General features: G+C 36.7%; 2 protein-coding genes and 1 long non-coding RNA gene across 3 annotated transcripts in view; 1 reads left to right on the top strand and 2 right to left on the bottom strand.

Annotated features, from left to right (window-relative positions):
- LOC309499746 (cystatin-A-like) overlaps positions 1-13,691 on the bottom strand; it is a 196,200-nt gene that overhangs the window by 158,619 nt on the left and 23,890 nt on the right. The window lies entirely within an intron of this gene.
- LOC309499751 lies at positions 686-3,553 on the top strand. Its single transcript, XR_014206322.1, has 2 exons — positions 686-836; positions 3,290-3,553. It is a non-coding gene; the product is annotated as an uncharacterized lncRNA (long non-coding RNA).
- Positions 11,870-12,829, bottom strand: LOC309498666 (cystatin-B-like; the record flags this gene model as incomplete). The annotated part of the gene is made up of 3 exons (XM_082169509.1): positions 11,870-11,989; positions 12,362-12,463; positions 12,749-12,829. 3 exons carry the CDS (start codon positions 12,827-12,829, stop codon positions 11,870-11,872), a joined length of 303 nt encoding a protein of 100 aa, XP_082025635.1.

Here is a 13,691-nt window from a genome sequence, read left to right as displayed (position 1 = left end):
TGTTTGTTGTGGTAATCAAATCAAAAATCTTTCAAAATGCAGCTTTTCCTTAAGTATTGGGAACTTTTAGTAAGCCCCCACGCTCCAACTTCTCCCTGATGCTCTGCATCGTCAACTGTCATCTAATGCATTGCACTCGCGTATTGCGTTGCATATTTATAATATTATCAATTTAACAATATTTCATACAGTAGCCTGCCGATGAAAGGAGAGAAGCTAAATGAGCCCGAGTCCGACCAAAGCCCGATCTGTAAAAAAATAAAAAAAATAAAATGGCCCGACTGCTCCCAATAAGTGACAAAATAACGCTAACATTTTCCGATTTACATGTTGTGATTTGTGTAGTCACAGCGTGTACAAATAACAAGGTCACATCAGACACAGACATCTTCTAACCGTATCGGGAACTATATTCTCAGAAGGCGAAGCACAGCAACTTCTGCGGAGTTATTTGCTCACAGCACCTGAGAAAGCCCCGTGGTGAGGAGCAGAGTTCGTTCAGAGTTGGAGTAAATCACTCCGCAGTCACACAGTTCAGCTCTACACACACACACACACACACACACACACACACACACACACACACACACACACACACACACACACACACACACACACACACACACACACACACACACACACACACACTTTATGAGTGACAGTACTTTTGTTGATGTAGTGGGAGAGGTGGAGCAGGCCCTCAGACTGAGCCTGGATCAGTTTAGAGAGCGCTACGGCGTCACAAAGCCTCACAGAGAAGACTTCGTGCTGTACTGTGTGAGAGGGATACGCAGCCTCACTGCGCTGGAGACCGCAAGAACTCTGGGATACACAGGGTGCACACACAAACACCTACCTATCTAAATGGGGACATTTCATAGACGTAATGTTTTTTTATACTGTACAAACTGTATATTCCATCCCTTTACACTAACCCGACCCCTAAACCTGCATCACACAAATTTCTGCATTTTCAGATTTTTAAAAAAACCTTTAATTACTTTATTTTTATACCAGATGTACAAATGAGGAAATAAAGGTAGTTTTTTTGGGAGATTTTGGTCACTTTTGGGTTTAAAAAAGTTAGCAAATATGCTTTTTGTCGTGCATCATATTTTATACATCAGGCTTTTATAACTCATTGTTGCACCTCATTCTAAGGAAAAGGGTGCAACATGAAAGACTTGCCAAAGCCAAAATAACAACAAAAAAAACGTTATTAGTTTTATCCCTCATTCCTAAACCTAACAAAAAGAAAATGCAACACACCAACCTGGCAACCTAACTGTCTTACTGACGGGAGAAACAAAGCTTTTCGAATCGCCACACACTGGTGACCTCTGCTGTCAGAACAGTGTAAATGCAGCGAAAACTCAACATGCAAAAAAAAACAAAAAACACCTTTTAGGCTACTAAACAATTTCAGAGGTTTTATTGAAGGTGTTATCTATTAGATGCAATAATCATCATATACCATTAAATGATGAAGAGTCCTTATTATACGTGTCATTTTATTAAATTGTAGGGCTTGTTTTATGGAGAGTTGGTTAATCAGACCAATAAGAGACCTTTAACTACAACTGAATTCACAGAGGTAATTTAAATGTAAAAACATTTCGAAACAGTATGACATAATGAAGCCGCGTTTACTGAAATCACGTGACTTCGGCAGTTTGATACGCGCTCTGATTCACTGGCTCAAAGCAAAAGGGTCGCAAAGGTTTTGAAGCTTCATGAAGCGTTTCAAAAGTGCCTGTCACTAAACTGTCTTGCCAGAAAAGTTTACAATTAACAAAAATGGCTCAGGCTCTTTACTTTCCCAATACTCAATATTTACAATATAGGCCTATTTAGAAAGCCAAGTGAACAAATTGAGAGGGCAATCTAAAATCAGTGTCAGAAAACAGGCACAAACAATCATTACTCACAGTCTCTACAACTCTCTTAACATATACAAACTCTGCCTACACTCCAACTCTCTCTGCTCAAAACAAAAGCTGTCTCTAGAGGAAGTGATGATGTGCTTTTTAAAGTACTGTGCACCAATCACGACACAGCGTCAATCAGCATGCAGGAGCCAATCAGACAACGTTACAACAAAGATAACAAAACACATAAACAAACCAACACTCATGATATAGTGAGGATATGGATCTCACACTTAAGGAGGAAAAAACACCTACATTTTGCAATTGCTGCTGATATTAGCATTTTGCTGCAGATGCTGATATTTATACGGGCAAAAAGTAAGATGAAATTCTGATGCTTCGAATGTAAATCAATGAGATCTTTATAACAGTACAGCAGACTATACTTACATAAAATGCACATTAACATCAGTCGTCACTTTATTTCTGCCAATAATATGTCTTAGTAAGATGATATTCAAATGCTTTGTTTTTTAGTTTTATGATCAAAGCTCTGTAGTTTTAAAGCACATAATTCAATGCAATACAAAGATGACTGAGAGATGAGCAAATAAACGTTCCTCAAAAGCCTGATGATCATAACTGAGACTCACATTTTAACATGATTTTTCCTTATAAATTATGTATGGATAATCAAGTTAACCTAAGCTACAGTGCAGTAATTGTTCATCTTCAAATATTACAAACAATATTAAAGTTATTCTTATGTTTACTTTACACAAATCAACGATTTCACAGAAAAAGACCTCGTGAACCACAAGCTGAAGGGGGACTTTTGTATAATTGTACTAAAAGGCCTTTTACTTGCTAAAAAGTGTAAACTATTAATCAGACGACTGAAGGCATGTAGATCGAGTACAGCAGGTTTTTCAACTAATCTTAGATCATGTTGATATGATTTTATGTTTTACAAATCAAATATGATATTATAGGGTTCATTTAAGAGAGTTTCCTTCTATGATTTGGTGTCCTTCATATGTCAACATTTATTTTTCCTTTGCTTTCTTGCTTTTTCTATTTGTTTTGCTTTTATAGGTAGTGGCATCAGTTATATGACTCTTCTTTTTTCATGTATAAATGGTTTAATGAATATAATGCATTTGAACGATTATTTGAAATGTCAGGCCTGGAAGTTAATAAAATCATGAGTCATTGTAATATAAAGTCAATTATGCTTTGCTCTTAATTATTTAATTGGCTAGAAACAGCTCTGTAAATATTGCTATTACATTTTTTTTTTTTATGACTTAGATCCTCATCCGGTAATCAGGAAAACCTAAGTCATGTTAATTCATTGGATTCATCCTCACTCACTCACAAATTACAGAAGTCAGGCATCTGTGTCTCTGTTTGTCTCTCAGGGCCCGTCATTACGCTGGAGGATTCATCGAGTGGCTTCAGCGGGAAGGTCTGTGAGCAGAAAGAGTCGAGCATGAAACTTGACAACAGAGGAATGAAGCTTACAGTATTTCAGCTCCGTCAGGGACCTAGAAGACTATGGCAATGAATTTATACGGCACTTGACTGTTAAAGTGACAACACAGACCAAAAATGTATTCATCAAATCTCACAGATGTGTCTATATATTTTGCAAAGACTCAATAAATATTGCATTGTTTATGATACACTTTGTTTGTTTTTATGCCATATGATTTTGTCCCAGCAACACATTAGATTATTTGATGCTCATGTATGTTTTTCTGAAACAAACACTGAAATAGACAATTACAGTATAAATTCATGATTGAACATTGACCACACTGATGATAGAAGAGTAATAATAACAGGGATTTACAAAATAAGTGCTGTTACTTTGCAAGAGCTTACATGAACTTTGTGGTCTGCAACTAATTAAAATTCATAAAAAAAAATCATAACCTAATTACAATCATTTAAAATGAATATGCATGTGATATGTTGTGAGTTTTGGTGACAATTTACTTTGATTTTTAATGATTTGGAGTGAGAAATATTTATGTTCTGTTATTTCAGCATAAAAATCCATTTTTTTATACAAGTGAAATTAATTTGGTGTTGTCCACATCTCCATATAAACACACTGACTCAGACACTGAGGGTTTGAATATTGAGTTTAATATTGAGGAATGAAACAGTTTTCAATAGTTCCTCTATACAGTATGGCAGCTCATTGTGTGTCTGTTATTAGATCAGACAGAATATTTTCTGCGTGCGGTTAGAAGTGTTCAGAAGGGGACCAGAGGGTCACTGAGGGTTTTAGGGAACTGGACTTTATTCACAGTCAATGTCACTTCAACACTGCAGAGAGTTGCAGATTTCATTGTGTGAACACACATCTCCTCCAATGCCCGAGAGAGAGAGAGAGAGAGAGAGAGAGAGAGAGAGAGAGAGAGAGAGAGAGAGAGAGAGAGAGAGAGAGAGAGAGAGAGAGAGAGAGAGAGAGAGAGAGAGAGAGAGAAATCCACATGGGTTTAAAATACACAAACATTTAAGTTCACTTTTAACTTTTAACACCTTGTCCTAACTAGACCGTAGACGTGACACAAAAAATCAGCAAGTGATAAAACTGATCTTTTCCAGTGCACTTCATTCACACTGGCAGTGATGTAAAATTGTCCATGATAGGCAACATGCGGTTTGCAGAGTAGATCTGTGTGTCCAGCAACACTACACAGTTGAGAGAGACCTTATTCGCCAGAGAAACCAGCGCTCAGCGATCTTTATAATTTTGTGTTTGAAATTCCATTTTTGCTGTAGCTCTATATATTTCTGGCATCGCTGTCGAAGAGTAATTCGCTGGTGAAGTGGATTTACTGGTAACACTTTAGAATAATGGTCCGTCATTAATAAGTAACTATGCAGGAAGTAATGCAGGTATAGTACATTAACACTTCAGCTACTACTATTAACTAATATGGAAACAAGTGTAGGATGGTGAAGAATGTAGTGTATAATATGAGACCCCCCTGTGTAATTCTGTATCACCTAGAAGAATCTTTATTTTGTTATCTTTAATTGAAATCTCATCCCAGATGTTTTTATGTTTCGGTATAGAATGTTTTATGCATAATTTCATACTTGATTTTGTTATTATATATTAGTAAAACCAGATCCAAAGCATGCACATCTACAGCAAAACAATGTTTTGCTCAACAAGGGAGATAATAAAAAGCAGAAAAAAGTCGGCACACCACGGCTCCAAAAAATGTCAAAAATGTAATAGTAGACTCTCACACAGATGGTAACGTTTCGAGCACGTAGGCTCTTCGTCAGAGACTGGTTGTCTAGTGTCACGCCTGGTGGATTTCTAACTGTTTCAGAACTGTTTCTGGAGAAACTTCACTGAAGCGCAGCCCACACAAATTGCATACATTGTGAAATATATATGTCAAAGCATTTTTGTTTTGTTCTCCTGGAAAAACTAGAAAACCTGTGGATGAACTTCATGATATAGTATCTACATTTTGATGTACTGTATATTTGAATATATATTACTAAATGGTGAATTATTTAGTAATATTATACTAAACGGTAAATTATCAAAATCCTTAGTCCTAATCTCAAGTGACCATCAAAAAATTATGTTTTTGCACATGTACAAAGTGCATGTTTTTTTTATAATTTTTTTATTATTGCAGCATGCAGATCACATACTAGCAGTGGTTCCCAACCTTTTTTCCTCCAAGGCCCCCCCTCCTCTCCGAATCAATACTGCAAGCCCAGCACAGAATACGTAGTCTACGAGAGAAGTGGTGCTTTGTTTTAAATCATTTTTTAATAATTAAAAACGTGGCAAACAGGTTGGTAACCAGGCAGGGGAATGGCAATATAAATGGATAGCTCTTGATATTTTGATTTGCTGATTTGACAACATTCTTAAAAAAATAAATAAAAAAAGATGCAACAGATGCAAGGTTTTAGCTTCAATTATATTTGGTTAAAGTTAGCATGAGTTTTCAGGTCCTCACCCTCCCAGCAGGTGTTTCTGTGGCTTTGAGCTGAATAGTTGACTAAACCGCTCCATCTAGTGACCAACATCTACAAAAATAAACATATAGAGGATATAATCAAACATGCCATGATCTATTTCTGCATGGTCTTATTTGAAACAATGTATCTAAACATAATTTCCAAAAGATTTCCCTTGATATAAAAATAATCAAGGCATGTTTTCCAATGACAGGTTTGAACTAATTTAACACAAAGTATTAATATTGCCAAAAACTCATAGCCAGTATTGCCCAGCTCTGTGCAGTTAGAGTTATTTACTGTTCAGTTTGCATCATGCTATGTATGTTCTGTACAAAATGTTGGGGTCTGTAATATTAAGTCTCTCATGTTCACCAAGAAAAAAAAAAAAAAAAATCAAAAATGCAGTATTATTGTGAAACACTTTTTTCTATTGTCTATTGTCTAAATGTTTTTGTTTTTTGTTTTGTTTTTTGTGATCAAAGCTGGATTTTCAGCATCATTACTCCAGTCTTCAGTCAAGTCACATTTATTTGTATAGTGCTTTTTACAATTCAGATTTTTTTCACAGCAGCTTTACAGAGATAATGCTAAAAAGTTAGTTTCCAGAAGAAAATAGTGTCACAGTCCAGCTTAAGTAAGTTCAGTGATGTTTCATTTTTGTTTTAAAAAAGTTATTAATTTAGTTCATTAGTCAATAGTAGAGTAAAATGTTACACAGTTGATTCCATTTTTCTGTACGAGAATAACATTTTAATTAAAGGGTTAGTTCACCCAAACATTTAAATTGTCATTACTCACGCTCACGTTGTTCCTCACAAGACTTCCATTTATCTTTAGAACAAAAATTAAGATCTTTTTGAGGAGATCTGAGAGCTTTCTGTCCCTCCATTGACAGCTTACGCAACTACCAGTTTCAAGGTTCAGAAAGGTATACAGACATACATTTAATCCACTTGACTCCAGTGGTTTAACTTCAAATTTATGAAGTGAAGAAGAAATACAAAATTACATATTTTTTACAAAATATAGATCGCTGACGCACACACACAAGAGCGCCACAATGTATGCGTGCTGTTGACCCAGAAGCAGGGTGAAAATGTGTGAGAACACAAGCACTGAGATGCTCATATGAATGTATTAAGATAATGTGAAAAAGACAATTATTATTATTAATTTTTTTTTACACACAAAGCATTCGGACCGCTTTTTGGGGGGTTAAACCACTTAAGTTAAACGGTATATTTTCCACGTCATGCCGGTTAGATGCATGCCGGTTAGAAATGTGTCCGAGTGCGGTCCGACTTGCTCTGTCTGATGTCATGCTGACGTATGTCAAAAATCTCTCACGATCGCAAGGCTGATGTGTCGGATTCTGCAGTCGAGCGCAGTTGCTCTCCACCGACTGCGCTGATCAAAAGCATGATGGGAAACGACTTGTTGACGACACAGCTTATTGCTCATTGGTTTAAACAACCGTGATGTAGGCTATTGTTCTCTTTTAAAATGTTTGTATTTAAAACTCTGATATCGTGTTTTTATGCGTATAAATTATGTGTATTCCCAAACTCTCAGTGATCTCTATGGGTTATTTGATTGTTGTCATATTTATATATAAAAAATAGGCCTATAAAACATGTCTGTAATTAAAGTAAAAATGATTGATAAACACTTTGGGGTATGTAATTAAATAACAAGTACTTTGGGTGTCTTACTAATAGCAACCAAAACCGTGCACGAGCGTGAATCCCGCGATATCCGCCTTCGATCTTACCTGTGTAAGATCCACTGTGAGAAGAGGAGAACTGTCCGTCTTGCCTGCGCTTTTTTCACTTCTCCCCTCACTGCAGCCGCCTACTCTCGCATACATTTCAGGCGAGGCAAGGCGCATCTCAAACAAGCCTATTTTGTGTGGACAGAAAAAATATGTGTATAATTAAAGTTAAAATGATTGATACGTCTTTCGAATGGAAATAAATAACAGTAGGCCTACTTTGGGTCTCTTGTTCATTATATTTATTTTCATATAAAAGCAACTTAAATTACATCCAGTTCATCATCAACACGGCGCATGAGCGTGAATCCCGCGATATCCGTCTCTGATCTCACAGGTGTCGAAAGAGGAGAGATCTGTCCGTCTTGCCTGCCCTTTTTTCACTTCTCACTGCAGCCGCCTGCTCTCGCCTACTTTTCAGGCGAGGCACATCTCAAACAAGCCTAAGGAGTCGTACATGGCCTATGTATTCTCTCGCCTACTGCTTTTCCCTACTATATAGTAGGGGAGTATGCGGTTTCGAACGCAGATCACTTGCGATTTGTTACAGTGTATGCGCGCGAGAGTGTGTGTGATATGAACGGAGCAGTAGGCACGTCATCTGAAGACCTTTTGATTTCTGTCTATCACTGACTTGGCAAGTTGTACGAGATGGTCCTCACTGCAGAACATGAAATCCACGGGGAGGAGTCGGATCTAGATCCAACTCCTCCCACCTTACATATACCTAAACCTACCCATCTCCACCCCCTGATCCCTAAACCTACCCCTAAACCTACCAATCTCCACCCCTTTATCTGGATCCAACTCCGCCCCCCGGATCTCGTGTTCTGCATTGAGGTGCTACTGAGTTGTACGGAAGTGGCTAAATAAACTCAACCCAGTAACTACACTTTTTTGTATGAGTGAGCAGTAGGCAACCGACTTAAGAGGTATTAGCAAACCCTGGACCCTCTGACCAAGATCAGACTGGCGAGGCTGTGTCCGTGAGATCCACGTAAACCCGGGGCGTGTGACTCTGTGCGGCATCAGGTCCCTTAGTGAATTAATAATTGAAAGTATGGGATACTCAGAATAATCAAAGATCTAAATGAATTCATAATCAATATTTATGACTATTTTCTAATCAGAAACACAATCTAAATTTGATTATCATTTGAAATTGGAGTCAGATTAAGCGTGGAGCTAAAGTAATATTGAAACTAAATTCCAATAAATTAAGTGAACTTCACTGGAGCGCTGAAAAGACATACATGCATTATTCCTTCGCCCACCGTTGGATTCCATCGTTGGGCCAATGGGTGGTCCTTACAATATGTTGTAGCCCCGACTAAACTAAGTGAACCGAACATGTCCCCTCCCGGTCACCGTACATTTGTGCTTAAGATAAATAAAAAAATGGCACTTTTAAAAAAGTCTATCAGGTTTGACATGAAGTGCAGGGAAGCAGAATAATATAAAAAAAAATAATTATAATAAATCATACATTTGTAGTCTATATAAAGCGGAACTGCAATGCTTGGGTCTGAATTCCTCATTATTATAGCTCCACAGGCCCCTTTTCTACCCCTTTTCTGATGTGCGTCTGAGAGCAACTCGTTTTGGTGCGGTCTCTTTAAATACAATTGAGACACTTCATACCCCGCCCCCTCTCCAGGTTGTAGCGGTGACACTCGGTTCAACTCCACCCCGTTCGGCCATTTTTGTAGTTTGATAGCAGAGATACGATTATCTAGTGGCACAGAAACGTTTTATTCACACGTTATTAATAACAACTCTTTTATAATCATGGGCAATTAGATTACAATTAGGATTTAGTGCTAAATCAATTTATGTTGTTATAATTACTCTTCCAATTAAATAATTAAATGTCTGTCTTTCTTAACACACTCTAGAATATTTATTTACTGTCAGCCAGTTTAACTGTCTGATTTGGCTGATGCTCAGTGGGCTCTCCCGCACTCTATGAGCTGCCTCATCTTAAATGGAAGTATTAGACATTTAATTTAATATTATACAGTTACAGTATAAATTGAAATGATATTAGGTTACAACAGTTATAAAGCAACTCTTTTAGACCACTCGATGGCACAAATTCAGCTCAGCACTTTTTTCATAAATGCTTTTGATGATGGACTTGAAAATTTGGCTGATCCTTGACTTGATCGCGGCAAAGTTGATTCTGTACTAATTTGATCTAATATTTTATGTTTTTTTTAAAAAATACAAATGTTTTAAACTTATGTAGCAATTTAAATACAAAGATCTCAAGAATCTTTTAGTTTTTAAAATAATTTTGTTTCTGTATTTTTAAGTACATTTTGATGACAGTATATTTATTGAACAAACATTATTTATTTAATTTATCAAAATAATCCCCAAAATAGTATAAACTTTGCTAAAGTGATTGTTTTGAACAAGTCTCAACTTATGCATTATTAAAAGCATTTTAATTTAGCTAAAGTATCAATACTGTGTGTCTTTTGTACCGTGCTGGTTTTACCCCGTGTGTACCTCCTTGCCACGTCATACATTAATACGATTTTTAAACTAACAAACCACCTTTATGATTTATTTTCACACAAAATCTGTTGCTCATCAATTTTCAAACATATACTTTTCTGCAATCATACACTATGGGAGTAGTGAAAAGCAAATGTTTTAGGGTGTGCCTTTAGCCACCTTGTACTAAGGTACTATTCATTTAGATTAGAACTCATTTAGATAATTTATAGTATATTACATTTTTATTATGCATAATGTCAATATGGTCTTATTAAAATTTTTGAAATATGTTATACATAGATACTAGTATCAACTAAGGGAATTGATTATAATGGGAAATATATTTACAGGAGTTAAAGTGTGAAAAACTGTCTGCTAAATATTCTATAGGCTATTTAATAATTTACCCGCTGGCTTTCTAGAACTTTGAATCAAATGTTTGCAATGTTGAATGGGCTTTAACCTGTCTTTGCTCACTCTGTCTTCTAATTTTGTGAAGGCATTGTTTTTTGTCTACAAAATCTGCCGACAACAGGATGTTATTTATTTATTAGTGTTTTATTTATTTATTGGTGTTTTTTATATAGATTAGATCAGGTAAAATAATTTGATTGAACAAGAATTCTCATTTTCTTCCAAGAACATGGATATTTTGCACAAGTTGTTAGAAGACCAGGAGCAAAACATCACAGACAGAAATACAAAAACAAATTACCAAAATACTAATTTCATGGATCAACCACTGTCTGTAATGTGGATTGTAATTTGTAATCGACCTGCTGAAACTGTCGTCGGAGAGCGGGCACATGTCTGTGAGTGATGCTGCGGAGCGAGCAGGAAAACATGGAGCGGATTAGCGGAATCAGTGGATCTTTAGCGGAGCTATAACAGAACGTTTTTATGGGAATCCTCTGGAGCAGTCTCAATTCCAGTCCTCGGGACCCGCTGCTCTGCACATTATGCTCCCTTATTTAACTGTCTCCCTTATTTAACACACCTGAACCAGATCATCAGCTCATTAGGAGAGACTCAATGAACTGAACTGAGTGTGTCAGATAAGAGAGACATACAAAATGTGCAGAGCAAGGGGTCCTGAGGACTGGAATTGAGAACCACTGCGAGAGGGGCACCTCAGCTGATGAGGGCAGAAGGGCAGTGGCTCTAGCCACCTGGACACCCCCGTGCACGGCCCTGCTCCTCCTTTCATGAAGACAGTCTAAAGAAGAGAAATCGTATGGGTTTGCAATGATCTGAGATTGAGATGACCAAGATTTCAGTTAGTGTAAAAATACAGTCTGTATGAGAAATGTTTTAAATTTACATTAATTTAGGAAATGCAGTATATATATTTTTTTTTAATAAAAAAAAACATTCACACTTTACTTAAAGGGATTTGTCCTTTTAAAAGTCATTCAGACAGTCAATTAAATCTTACAATTTGAAAAATGAATGTCATTTTACTTTTTGTTTTGAGGTAAATGAGGATTTTTGAAAAATGTTTTTTATGTTTATTTCAGCATAAAACATTTTTAGTGAAGTAAATTTGGTGTCTTTCAAATCTCCATATAAACACACTGACACGGGCACCGAGGGTTTGAATATTGAGTTTAATATTAAGGAATGAAACAGTTTTCAATAGTTCCTCTGTATGGCAGCTCATTGTGTGTCTGTAATTATATCAGACAGACTATTCTCTGCATGCGGTTAGACGTGTTCAGAAGGGGACCAGAGGGTCTGTCATGGATTTAGGGTGCTGGACTCCCTTCACAGTCAGGTTCCCTTCCAGATCTTGAAATATCATCGCATGAACACACTCATCTATTGCGTCGGCCACCTGAGAGAGAGACAGACAGAGAAATCCACATGGATGTATAATTTATCTTTTCCATATAAAACTCTTTTCATATTGATGGCGACCTAAACACATTGATTTTCCATGACAGCAAGCTAATGTCCTCAAATTCTGCTACAGTGACCATTGTAGACTAGATTTGAGTGTCCAGTAACACGACAAAGTTGAGAAGAGTTTTGTCTTATAGGCTACAAATGCAGAGAAACTTTATATGCATTTTAACTTTCAGAGAGGATGGAAAAATTACTGGATACATCACATCCATTTAGGACACACTGCCACAGTTGGCTTGTTAATATTGGAAACAAACATCAAGCTCAAAATCCATGAACAACAAAAACCACTCATTTATACCTTGACCACATAGTTTGTTCCTGCCACAATCTGAAGCCTAAAGCTTATTGGAATGAAAACAGGAAAACTGGTTCTAGCCGCCTTCTCTATGTCTGGCTGCACCTGAATAAACAAACACACATTTTATATATAAGCAAGTCCATGCATATATATATCCAAGTCCATATATATATATATATATATCGTTTTTGTTTTAAATATTAGTCTCTGCATGGACTTGCTTCTATCAGTCAGATATAATAAAACTGAAGTGAAAAGAAAAACAGTTATTTTAAAAATAATAAATAATTATCCCAACACATTTAACAGCATCAAAATAGATAATTTTACTAGGCTGTGTTTTAACAAAAACTGCATTTACTACATGAGTGATTTTCTGTCTCCTACCTCAATGCAGGAACACACCACCTCTCCATTGGCATATGCCTCTGTGCTCCATCCTCCAGGGTTTGGCAATTCTGCAGTCATTGTGATGGTGATCAAAGCCTGGATGAAATCAGATGTATTAGTTGACAGATTTTCTCACCGATTGATTCTGATCCACTATTTATGCTGCCAAAATCGCATGACATCAGTCGTCATTGGAATTCCATAAGGGACTTCCATAGGTGGAGTTTTACTTTGGAGTGTTGTGTAATATTCAGTTCCTGTGAAAAACTGTTCCTGTGGGTGGGGTATAATATTCATGATATTTCCCATATTGTGAGAATACACAATATGGGAATCCTTAATATAAATACAAAAAAAAAAAAATACAAAAAAAAAAATACTATGGAAGTCAATGGGGACCAGCAACTGTTTAATTACCAACCTTCTTTAAAATATCTTCTTTTGTGTTCAGCAGAAGAAAGGAAATCATACAGGTTTGGAACAACATGAGGGTGAGTAAATGAGGACAGCATTTTCATTTTTGGGTGAACTATCCCTTTAATTTCATTGCTGTCATTGATATTATGAGAAAGATTGAAAACTTAGGAGAATCCTGTTCTCCTCTTTGGGTGATGTCTCTTCAAGATATCTGATAATTCTCTTCTCTCCCCCAAAACCAGGTGTTACCCCCTGGGGTACATGAATTGACCCAAAACAAATATTGGTATAACCCTTTTGTTCTGGTCTGGGTTTTTAAGGGTAAGCGGCAGAGCAGTCTTTGGGAACCTGTAACCAGGAAAACCCCCAATGCAGTGCTGTGTCAGTGTTATCTCCTTTTTTGATCTCCTATCATTTTTGTCCGAACTATCCCTTTAACGGATGAATAATTGAAATTCACTATAGTTGACACTTGCATACAATTAGAGGGAGTAAAGTTGAATGCGTATTTGGCGTGCTGTCC

This window comes from Leuciscus leuciscus (genome assembly GCF_965113295.1).
Source record: "Leuciscus leuciscus genome assembly, chromosome: 5".
NCBI lineage: Eukaryota > Metazoa > Chordata > Actinopteri > Cypriniformes > Leuciscidae > Leuciscus > Leuciscus leuciscus.
This window is presented reverse-complemented; position numbering and strand designations above follow the sequence as displayed.